The 12,664-nt window shown below is 32.8% G+C and overlaps 2 protein-coding genes across 2 annotated transcripts; one reads left to right on the forward strand and one right to left on the reverse strand.

The window, feature by feature from the left end:
- The first annotated feature begins 1,484 nt into the window (after positions 1-1,484).
- Positions 1,485-4,902, forward strand: LOC108484065 (uncharacterized membrane protein At1g16860-like). Its single transcript, XM_017787693.2, has 4 exons — positions 1,485-2,550; positions 3,596-3,751; positions 3,831-4,042; positions 4,225-4,902. The coding sequence occupies exons 1-4, from the start codon at positions 1,798-1,800 to the stop codon at positions 4,415-4,417; spliced, it is 1,314 nt and encodes a 437-aa protein (XP_017643182.1). The 5' UTR covers positions 1,485-1,797; the 3' UTR covers positions 4,418-4,902.
- Positions 4,903-6,677: 1,775 nt separating this feature from the next.
- On the reverse strand, positions 6,678-9,143 carry LOC108485702 (RPM1-interacting protein 4-like). The gene is made up of 4 exons (XM_017789555.2): positions 8,937-9,143; positions 8,418-8,861; positions 8,124-8,300; positions 6,678-6,958 (listed from the first exon to the last, which is right to left on the reverse strand). The coding sequence occupies exons 1-4, from the start codon at positions 8,955-8,957 to the stop codon at positions 6,923-6,925; spliced, it is 678 nt and encodes a 225-aa protein (XP_017645044.1). The 5' UTR covers positions 8,958-9,143; the 3' UTR covers positions 6,678-6,922.
- Between the last annotated feature and the right edge of the window lie 3,521 nt (positions 9,144-12,664).

Raw genomic sequence — 12,664 nt, forward strand, 5'->3', positions numbered from 1 at the left:
TTACAAAATGGTCATTAAATTATTTGAAAGTTTTCATTTAAATCATTGAATTATTAAAATTGCTGTAGCATGGCCTTTTCTGTTTGCATCGCCTACACCGATCAAAAGCTCTTCTTTCCCTTCTCTTCTATGGTTCAATTTTTTATTATCATAAAACAACTTTAAACGTCACAAATCTACGAACCAAAATTCAAATAGTTTTCTTCTTTGATCTTTGACATTGATCGCTAGATTGACTTGGATCTAAGGTGTGTTCTGCTACTTGCTGATGGATATTGATCCACTGTATTGGTCATCAAATTGTTACCTATAGCTCACTAGTCAACATTTAAAGAAAAAAACTTGGCAGTCCAATGACTCAAATTAAAATTTTCAAATAGTTTAATGACCATTTTGTAACTTTTTGAAATTGAATGACCAAAACGTAAACTTACTAATAGTCTAATAACCTTATATTATAGAAACATTTCCTTTTACAATAAAAAAATATTTTATAATAACCAATATCTTATTTAATAAAACATATATATTAGAAAATATTAAATCCAAAAACTATAAAAAATAATTAAATATTTTAAAAATTATAAAAGAATGAATATATAAATTCTATAGAAAATCACAAATATAAAAAATAGTTAAAATTTTAGAAAAATTAGTTAAATTTTTGAAAATTTCATAAAGTAAAAAATAAAATGTACATGAATAGTTTATTAATCTCTCTAATGAGTTGGTTTTGGTTGACTAATGACACTAATTTAGCTAAGGATTTAAATAGCATGATAAACTACACTCAAAGTCACTAAGTAATTGGTAACTTTACATTTTAGTCACTTAACTTCAACGAGTTACAAAATTTTCGAAGATTTTCATTCCGTCATTAGACTGTTAAAATTGTTGTTGTATGACCTTTTTTATTCACATCGCTTGCACAGATTGAAAGATCTTATTCCCCTTATTTTTTACAGTTAGATTTTTTTCATAAAAAAGATTCGATGTCATAAATCTGCAAACCAAAATCCAAACAATATTCTTATCTGATATTTGATATTGACTGCCAGATTGACTTGAATCTAAGATATGTTCTTTTACTTGTCGATAAAAACTGATCCATCATATCGATTGTTCAATTTTAGCTTGAAACTTACTAATCAAACTGTTTTTTAAAAAAAAAAGTAAAACTTAATAGTCGAATGAATTAAATAAAATTTTTTGAATAATTCAATAATAATATTGTACCTTTTTAAAATTAAATAACCAAAATGTAAACTTTTTAATAGTTTAATAATTACCCTAAATAATAATATAGAAAATATAAAAAATAGAAGTAAAATAAAAATATTGAAAGGTTAATGGAGTGAATTACGATGTGCGAGCAGGACGGTGGTAGCGTGGCGGAAGCTGATAGGACAGTAACCCATCGAACCTTATTTTTGTTAAGGGATAAGGATTGAAGAGTAAAATGAGGAATAAAAGAAAAAGGCATGGGGCCTGTGGGCCGTGGCCCATCAATCCTCACTTCCTATTCCCAAAACCTCAAACAAACAACAGCGCACCGCCATCATAAAGGCAACAGAGGATACAGATGTCATTAATCATTTTGTCGAACACATTTCGGTCATTCCACTCAACTCCACTCCACTCCTCTCCATACTCTTAACTCCCACCATTCCCCTCCACGGTCCACACTCTCCACTCGCTGTCTCTGCAACTTTCACCCAAAAACTTCAAACTCTCCATATTTTTCCTTTTAAATGAATTTCGTAGCTAAAATAAGAATTTTATAAAAGGAAAGGTGAAATGGGTTCTCGGGTTCAGTCTCACAAGCTAAGCAATGGGCTGTTGGTGTCGGGAAGGCCGGAGCAGCTGAAAGAAAGGCAACCGACAATGCCGTCTCGAGCGGTTCCGTACACAGGCGGTGACGTTAAGAAATCCGGCGAGCTTGGTAAAATGTTTGATATCCCAGTGTTTGATCGTTCCTCGTCCAGCGGTCCTCCTTCACATCCCAACTCAAACCCCAACTCCAAGCAGCATTCACAAGTTCTGCAACCTTCACGTGCTTCTTCTTCTTCTCAGCCGAACAGTGGATCCGTGCGATCTGGGTCTAACTCAGGCCCGATTAGGAAATCCTCCGGGTCCATGCCGCTTCAGCCTACTGGGCTCATCACTTCGGGTCCCCTCAGCTCCGGTCTCAGGAGGTCGGGGCAGCTCGGCCAGGTCGAGAAAATGAGTGCTGTTTCGGGGAAAGCAGGGTACGGGTCGGCGGTGACGAGTCTCGGGGAAGGGGTGAGGTTTGGTTTTAGGGTGTCCAAGGCTGTGGTTTGGGTGGTGATGATAGTTGTGGCGATGGGGTTGTTGGTGGGGGCGTTTCTGATGGTAGCAGTGAAAAAGGCGGTGGTTCTTGGGGTGGTGGGTGCGGTGGTCGTACCCATGGGTTTGGTATTACTCTGGAATTGTATATGGCGAAGAAAAGGCTTGTTGGGGCACATGAGAAGGTACCCAGATGCTGAGCTTAGAGGTGCTGTTGATGGCCAATATGTGAAAGTTACTGGGGTAAAATTTTCCCTCCAATTTTATTTTAGTTTACTTTTCTACGTCTATTTGTCGAAACCGGAGACTGCTCTAGAAATATTCCACGTTAATGGATGCGCGTTGATTTTATTGTATTAGTTTCCATTTTTGTAAATGTCTAATATGGTATCTCTTATTTGTCCTTATTATCCCCGATGAGTTAACGGTTTGATGTCTGGATTTAGCTGGCTATTGTTTGCGTTATTTTTGCTTGCAATTGGTGATTATAGATTGCTTTTGAGGGATATTTTATGAGGGTGGGATTTTAGGTTAGAATACTAAATGTGGGTGTTTAACACTGTCTCATTGTTCTGCAAATGAAAGCTCTTGTTCCTATAACTGGGAAGGAATCTCTAGAAGGTGCTGAATACATGTTCTTCGCTGGAAACAATTTGAATTTTTGTAGGATAAATGATTGTTGTGTTTGTTGTTTTATTATATTATATCTGTGATTGTAGGATATCATGGTAATGCATCATGAGCGAACCTGTTAGGAGTTCCCTGATTTTGGAGATCTTGTATGGCCTTTATTTGATGAATATGCATAAGACTATTACTCCATTTTAATAGGGTTAATGTTGATCCTAGTATAGCTCGTTGATGTAGCGTTAGTAATGATGTTGCTTGGACCTGGGTGTGAGTATCGGATATGTGTATGTACCTGACACGGGTACATCCTTGTGTTGGACTTGGGTGTTTCAAGATAAACAAGGAGTCTGAGCAACATAGATTGATAATTACAATCCCTAGACATTTATTTTATACGACATATAAGCTATGAGTGGTTTAAGTCAGCTGAAGATAGATAGGGTAGCTATGGTCTTGGTTTTCTTGATCTTTAATTAGGAGTTACATTTTGTGCAAATGACCATGCCCTCACTAGGAGACATGCTGGTCTTTTTATTTGATTTTAAGGATGAACGTGAAGTGGATGGCATACAAGTTTACTAGCAGACCCTTAAGTTTTTTATTCATATTATACATTGATTATGCTATATGATTAACAAAATCACAACTTTTGGTGTAGGTTGTCACCTGTGGCAGCATTCCGTTGGAGTCATCGTACCAGAGGGTGCCCAGATGTGTATATGTTTCCACAGAATTGTACGAGTATAGAGGATGGGGTGGGAAATCTGCAAATCCTAAGCATCGTTACTTCTCCTGGGGATGTAGGCATTCTGAGGTATATGTTTTGGCTTAGAAAAATCTTCTATCTATCATGTTTGCCAAAAGTCTTAAGACTACCTTTTTGTTATAAACAGAAATATGTTGCTGATTTTTACATATCAGATTTTCAATCTGGATTAAGAGCACTAGTCAAAGCAGGCTATGGAGCTCAGGTTGCCCCATTTGTCAAACCAGCTACTGCAGTTGATATAACAAAAGAAAATAGGGACTTATCTCCAAGCTTTTTAAGCTGGTTAGCGGAGAGGAATCTCTCTAGTGATGATCGTATAATGCGCTTAAAGGAGGGGTATGCCATTTCTTGCTCTAATTGAAGTCTCATTTTGTGCACCACAGTTGTATAAATGTGGGATTTATGAACTTAAGCTTTACATAATTTGGAAATTAATGATTTCATTTATTGATGCCTTTTAGAACATCTGGGTGTAATTAGTTGAGTGCTGATGAGAGACCTTTTTTTTTTTCTGACAGTTACATAAAAGAAGGGAGCACTGTAAGTGTGATGGGGGTTGTCCGACGCCATGATAACTTACTCATGATTGCCCCACCATCAGAACCTATCTCAATAGGCTGTCAAGGGAGCCGATGCCTCCTCCCAACATATGTTGAAGGTCTTATTCTAACATGCGATGAGAATCAGAATGCTGAAGTTGTCCCCGTGTAGATATTGCCATGATTGATTTTAGTTTCTGTTTGCAACCGGATGTCAGTAAGTAAATACTGTTAAGGATGGAAGTATCACAGTGCCATATTACTGTCTCCCATTGCCTGCAAATCAAGTCCATGCATGTATGCATTGGGGTAGAATGCAAGACACATAACACTTAAGAGCAAGTCTGGAATCGCATTCTAACAGGGGATAATCTACTTCGAATCAGCGTGCCTTGATGGGGAAAAAGGTTTTTGTTCTGGTTGAAACTATAGAATATGTTGTCTTGTGAAGATCCACGAGTATATGTGTGGATGTATATAAGTTGAAGAGGAAGGGGTTCAAAGCGGTTGGTTTCGTCAGACAAGGTAAATTTTCTGAGCTTGTATGCATTTGCTGGTTTTATGTTATCGCTAATAAAGTAGATGGCTACGCATGTCAAATGTTATGATAGAAATACAAAGTTGTGCTGCTTTGCTGTGTGTCGCTTTATTTTCTAATCTTGTTTAAACTGCTTCCTTCTCCCTTTAATTTTTGTAAAGGTTAATCTATATAAAAGGAAGGTCTTTAAGACACGTGGCACACATTGCCTTTTTTTAAATTTTTTTTAAAAAAATAGTTAATTTTCAATTTTGGCTTATTTAAGATTTGATCCTTATATTTAATGTCTATATATTCTTTTAATGATTTTATTAATTAGTTCAAATAGTTAATATTTTTGTTAAAATATTATGTGATTGTATAAAATTGAAAGCGGATGTTTAAGTCCATAAACTAGAAAGATTAGATTCTTGAAACTTTATGAAGTATAGACATTTAGAATTATGGTTGTTTGAGCTAGATTAGATCTACTGGTCAAATTGAAAATTAACCCGAATATTGATTCGTAGAGAGGCTGACTTGTGAATTGTATGGATTGGTTGTGTGTTTTTTTTTTTTTTTTTTTTAAATTTAAGTTTTTATGTTTTTAATGATTCATTTAATTGTACAGGACGAACTTCTAGTCTAAGCATAGGATCGATTCTAAAATTTTACTTAGAATATGTTTAATCTCAAATTTCACTTTATAATTTGACATAAACAAATAACCAAATATTGTGGGAATTATGGACACATCATATTAATATTTTATTGTTTAAATTAAGTTTATTCATTCTAATCGGCAATTTAGAGGTTTATTCGTTGGTATAATTTTGATCTAATTCAATTAATCAATTGGTTAATCAATTTGATTCGGTTGGAGGTCGGTTAATAATTTTTTAAAAGTTTGGTTATCGGTTCGGTTTAAAATTGGGTAATTAATCGAACTTAATAATTAATAACACAAATTATATATAGTTTTAATTTGGATAATTCAATCAAATGAGTACTATTAATTTATTTTTTAATATGTTTTATATTTATTTTAACAAAAAATAAAAATATAAATTTCGATTAATTCAAAGTGAAACCTGATTAAATTAATCAAAATATTTTGGTTTGGTTAATTTTTTTTTAAAAAAATTAGTTCGATTAACGATTAAAGGATAAGTTTTTTTATTAATATTAGTTTAGTTTGGTTAACCGTTTAAGCACCCCTATTAATTGACAATTTAGAGGTTAGATGATTATTTGGATTTGATAGTTTGGGTACGATTTGTTAAGAAAAATCAAAGCCTCCAATTCAAATTTAATAATATAATAATTACACTTGTTTGTAATATGATACATGTGTTCTAAATATGTAATTATCAACTCAATTTAAATATTTTAATTATTGTTTACCAATTATGTCATTGTTTCAATGGTGAATTTGTGTAAGTTTTGAATTGATTGGCATGAGGTCCAGAATTTGACATTTGTAAACTTATATCTCCTTCCATTGTAGATAAGTAAGTGAATCTAATGTAATTTGTTTAGCACAGTTTCAAATCATGTTACCCGCGCCTCTTATTCACAATATTGTATAAAAAAAATACAGATGACATTATAATATCAAATTAAATTTGTTCAAGGATCATGTTAGCTATACAAGTCTGAAGTCTCCTATGATATCAAAAGGATTCGAATAAAAAATATTTAGTTAAAAATAAGTTTGGATAGAAAATTTAGGCCCTTAAAATGGACTAAGTTTGAACTTCAACATTTAAAGTTTAAGTATGACACGATTGAATTTGTTGACTAATATAATAATATTATAATAATATTATATGAGTAGGCATAAAATAAATTTGAGTTAACTTTCATAAATATGGATAGATTTGAGCAAAATTTGTTATCCATATTTCAAGCCGAATTTAAACAAATATAAAATTTATTAATATTATATAAGCTCAATATCAAATAAATTCAACTCGATTTGTGAACACCTTTGCAAACAAAAAAAACAATTCTATCTCTATAACTTCATCAAGCTGAGTTTTTATATAAAAAAGATAAAGAAATTAAAAAGGGAAAATCATAGAAATTCAACATTCACATTCACATAAAAATCCCTCCTAAATTGATATTCATCCACTGAAAAACCATTCCATGCGTATCTTACTCATTTCCACGTGAAAATAAACAGCAACATATCTGCAATTATCCAAAAAGTATATTAATATTAAAAAAAAAAAACATTACAAGTAAAATATTAGACTTGAAAAATGAACTTCTACAAGCATGCTTAAAAGTATAAGTTAATTCGAGCTTCAATATTTAAAGCCTAAATCTTGCTCGTTTTCAAGTTTATGATAAAATATTTTTCTTTTCTTTTATATATTATGTATTTTATATCATATTGAATTAAATATACTATAATATAAACATAAAAATTAAACGACATGATAATATTTTTATGAAATTTAATAAAAATATAATGGTGGTAAAAATATATAACTAATAGATATTAAATAACAAGCCTAAATCAATTTGGGTTAATTATTTATATATATGGATAAATTTGAATAAAAGTTAACACTTGCATTTTAGATCGAATTAGACTTAACAACTGTGTATATTATTAATAGCATGTATTGATTTGACTTAAATTTGACTCACGAGCACTTCTAATAAAAAATTTAAGACGTGAATCATTTTTATTAAGACTTCTATTATGTATCTAAAATATAATAAAATTATAAACAGGTAAACACATTAAAATATATGTCATTTTAGCAAATACTTTTAAAGTTTCATAACAATCCTATTGGTAAAATTACTTTCTCCGCATCCCAACCTTTCCAGAAATGTTGTGTTGTTTTGATAAAATTATTAGGATATAGCTTTAAATAAAAAATAATTATTTAAAAATAAAATAAATTGCATTCAATCCTCAAATATCAGTAAAGGTATCACAGAGACTTTTATACTAATAGTTGGATTGTATTTTACTTCGTTAATAAAAATATGAGTAAATTAATCATTGTACATTAAATCAAAAAGCAAGCGGGTTATTCTATTAAAAATTGGTCTCTGTATGTCAATATGAGGCAAGCATGAAACTCCATGTGTAACTGTATGTTTATTTTGTCAGTTATGCCAATTTTTAAGAACAAAAATGGAAAAAAAAATTTAACAAAAATAACCAATTTACTCTTTGATCTAACGTATAAAAATTAATTTATCAATTTTTCAAATAAAGAGATAAAATACAATCTAACTGCTAGTTTAAGATACTCCATTATACTTTTTACCTTCAAATATCGTTCATATATTATATACGATATTGTTTGGAAAGAAATTGTAGAAGTGATAGTACCTTTAACTTGGAGTAATTCATGGTTTTAACTTTCGGAGCCACGGTTTGATAATTGGATGAGGGGGGTGCTTGCTTCTCCTCTTTCAGTTGGTTAAATATTACTGTAAACCCTTCCCCCGATGTGGGATCTGTTTCATCCCATTCCCCAAATTTTGGTACTGATGCTGTTCTATGATGCTGTTCTCATCCAATCCAAAAAAAACCATCACATTAATCTTCATAATTTACTACTTATGCTATTAATCTGTTTTTAATCGGCCAAGAACATGCTAATTATGTGTCAGGCATACTTACTTTATTACCATCAAGTTGATGGTTCCCGTTTCTTTGTGATTGTCCTGAGACAGATGCAGAGAAGGCACTTCCCCCAGGCCGACTATTCTTTTGACCCGAGTTTCGACGTCGATGACTCGAATGCAGAATCGAACGGTCCGATCCGGTGTTGTTTTCGGATTCCAGTGCTGTGTCCCGTTGCCTTCTTGCGCTCTTTTGATGATCATAAGAAGAACCATCTTTATTAGCAGCATTCCGATGGTGTTTATCGGCCGTGACTGGCACGGACCGGCCATCGTAGTTGCTTTCCGGGCCTCCCCTCGTATACATGAAGGCCTCAGGATTCTCCTCAGGGTCATTAGGGTTCATCCTTATGCCAGCTTTCTCTTTGCGAGCATTTTCAAAGTAGGTTGTATATGGTAGATCACCATTGTCCCAGTCACCAAATTTTGGAACATGAGAACGCTGTAACAAACCATACAAGTCACCATTACTACGGCATCATAAATGACAATTGAGATGATGTTGATATGAACTTACCTGCAGCTTTGCTTCAGACATATCTTATTGTTACTTTAGAGGGGACATAGTTTTTTTTTTTTTTTTTGGGGGGGGGGAAGATGGGATCGATAAATATGATCTCAAATGATCATAAAAACAAACCCAATAAATTAAAATAAACAACCTCAACTGTATATTCTGAAAGATTATAACTTCACAACTTTTAGACAGAGATGAGAAGAACATGAAATCAATAAAATGTTTTGAAAGTTGTATTTATAATGTAACCCCACCTACAAGAGCCACTGCTTTAATGGATGTTGAATGAGTTGGTTGGTTTTTTTAACAAGAAGATCAAATCATACACAACTAAACTGCATTAATTAGAGAAAGCTTCACACTATCAAAGAAAAATCATGATAGAGGGAAAAAGAAAAGCTTACAGCCATTGATGATGATATGAGAGTAATATAGAAGATTGTTGCTTCAGATTATGGAGGCAAAACCAATGAAGGAGTCGAGTATAAAAAAAGAAGAAGAAAAAGTTGACATTTTAACGGGAAGTTAGTGAGTTTTGACCTGCGGAAAATCCGAGGAGTAAAAGACTCGCCTGATTCAGACAATGATTCGATAGTATCAACGTAGTTAAGCCAAATAATCAATAATTCTTCTAAGTTTTGGATTCTTTAAGAAACAGGATATTTTGTAAACAAGGCTTACTCGATTCCATCTTTGAACACTCTTTTATGTTTTATCCACTTTTTTTTTAAAGAAAAGGATAAACTATTAAAATGGCTTTTTTTTTTTACCTCAAGTTACATTTTAGTCACCTATGTTTGAAATTTTACGTTTTAGTCACTTACATTAACGTATTATAACATTTTAGTCACCGAGTCACTTATTTCCTTTAATGGTATAAAAGTAAGCAGACATGACACTTTAAATCATCATTTCAAACAAAAATTTTAGGTTAAATTATACAATTGATCCCTATATTTTTTCATTTTGAGCAATTTGATTTTTTTCTTTTATGTTACTCTCCCCTTCTTTTTTTTTCTCTTCTGCTTCTCCTTCTTTTTCTCCTTTCTCCATCTCTTTTAATGTAATTTTTATGTTTTCCATTTGTTAAAACTAAAAGGGAAGAATAAAAGAAAATAAATAAATAAAAAGAAAAATAAATTTTTCAAAAAATAAAAATATAGGAACTAGTTTTAACAAATAGAATACATAGAAAAACTACATTAAAAGAGATGGAGAAGGGAGAAAAATAGAGAGAGAAGCATAAGAGAATGGAAAATAAAGAAAAAAAAAGAAAGTTAAAAAAACATAAAAAAATTTTAAATTTGTTCAAAACGAAAAAATATGGGGACCAATTGTATAATTTAACCTAAATTTTTTATTTAAAATGATAATTTAACGTGTCACATTAGCTTACTGTTATGATTTAACGTGCCACGTCAGCTTACTGTTATACACTTAACGGCTCAGTGACTAAAATGTTACAACATGTTAACGTAAGTAACTAAAACTTAACATTTCAGACATAAATAGCTAAAAATGTAACTTGAGGTAAACAAAAGTGATTATTTTGATAGTTTACCCTTTGAAAAATTCATTCTCAATATTTTGGGATTTTTCACTTTAACCCTTAACCTTTTTTTTATTTCAATCTCACTCACATGGTTTCATTTTGTTCTAAATAACCCCAAACTTTATAAAGTCCGTCAGTCAATTGACGTTGTGCCAAATAAGCAGATAACTTGGGAATTTTTTTTAAAGGAATTAAAAAATAGTAAATAAAACCTTTAAAAGTGATATCTTCAATTGTAAACCCTAAATGAAATTTTGTCTATCATACTTAACCTTATATTTTCAACAAATTACGAACTAATGAAAGTTGGTTTTGATATTTCGAAACCACAAACAGGGGTGGGTAAGGGAACATAGTTGTAGGTTAAATTGAGGTGGGTTCAGGAAAGGAGCATATATCATTGATTGAGAAAGAGAAGGCACAAGCAATTCTGCCATTTCAGTAGCCACTCTGCTTTTGAAATGGTGTTATATTAGAGTCATTTGGTGTTCATGGGATTTTGTATATTGCTATTTAAGTAAAATTTAAATGGCAAACAAAAAACAGAAATAAAATTTCCACTATTGAATTAAAATCATACATTCCAGCTATCATCATCAAAACCAAGATTAGTAACTTGTTATCATTGTTTAATCAGTAGGGTTAAGCAGCTTACTGGCTAGTTATTCTTTCTCTAGAAACGGAAGAAAGCTTCAAGAAAAATGAAATTGAAGGGAGTCACGGAGAAAAGTTAAAAATACAAAATGAGAGCGAGAGCTAGACCGATCGAAAACTACTAACCTTCCAACCAAATACGATAGCTTCTCCTCTTCTGTCTATGTTTTAATAACTTATTTCCTTCCAGATTTTGTATCGGAAGATTTTGGGTTTCTCTCTAAATACTGTTTTCGATCAATTTGAGGTTGGGTAAATTACAAAATAGTCTCTTTTATTTGACTCAGATTACATTTTAGTTACTTATATTTGAAATGTTACATTTTAATCATTTACATAATCTTTTTGTTTCGAAGTGGTCACTCTACTGTTAAGCTCCGTTACCTCCCTAACGGTAATCTTATGTGGCAGTCCAAATTAAATTTATTTAATTAAAAACCTATTTTCATCTCAACTGTTAAGACTCATGTAGTTAGCAGGTTGTTAGTTAGTTAAGTAAAGTCAGTAAGCAGTTTCAGAGTAGTTATGCAAAGCTTATATAAGTTCGGTTCTAGTGTAAAGGGGGTAAGAAATGTATTCAAGAATCAAAGATTAATTCATTCTTCAGTCACAACTTATTGTGCTCTCTTTTGTTGTTCTATTGTTTTCTTCTTTATCAAATATATTTTCTTCAACGTTTTACCTTGTTTCTAACATGTATTATTCGCTAAATGATCTTGGGATCTATGGCCACCATGGATTTTACCGATTTCGCTGTAGTTGAGCCGAGTTTTGCACCGTTTAATGGTGATCGTGTTGTCACTTCGTTCCCACGTCATGAAGTTGTTAAGCTCTCTGAAGAAACCTACATGCAATGGCAGCAACAGGTGAAGTTAATACTTGATGGTTATGATCTTCTTGGCTTTCTTGATGGCACTTTACCTCTATCGACTCAGTTTGTTTAGACTACAGATGACTCGTTAGCTCCGAATCCTTCTACTCAAGTATTCAAACAATAGGATTGTTTCTTAACTTCGTGGCTCCTCTCCACGATCAGTGTGTCCCTGCTTTCGTCCTTCGCCGATGCTAAATCGGCCTGCGACGTTTAGACCACGACAACAGATGTCTTTGCAGCTGACACGGGGGCCAAACAGTCGCGTCTTCGTCATGAGCTCCATTCGTTAAAGAAAGGTAGCATGTCTGTTAACACTTACGTTGCTCGGATTAAAAATCACTGTGCTTTGTTGGAGACCTCAGGTTCATGAATTTCAGAAGAAGAAAAGATTGAAATCATGCTTACTGGTTTGCCACTGGAGTTTGAGCCCATCGTCTCCTAGGCCTCACTGTCGTCTGGTCTCCTTCCCTTTCAACGCCTCGTTAACGCCCTGGTGGAGTGCAAAAACTGACAAAATCATGCGATTTAGGAGCTCTCTCTCCATGCAAACCTTGTTAAGCCCGCGCCGTCTTCGATGGTGGAGAGTGCTGTACGTAGTGGCCGGTCGTCCCCTTGTGGCTGTGGGTAGTCATTTCGGCTTCTAATTCA

The sequence above is a fragment of the Gossypium arboreum genome, chromosome 6 (assembly GCF_025698485.1).
Source record: "Gossypium arboreum isolate Shixiya-1 chromosome 6, ASM2569848v2, whole genome shotgun sequence".
NCBI classification, from domain to species: domain Eukaryota; kingdom Viridiplantae; phylum Streptophyta; class Magnoliopsida; order Malvales; family Malvaceae; genus Gossypium; species Gossypium arboreum.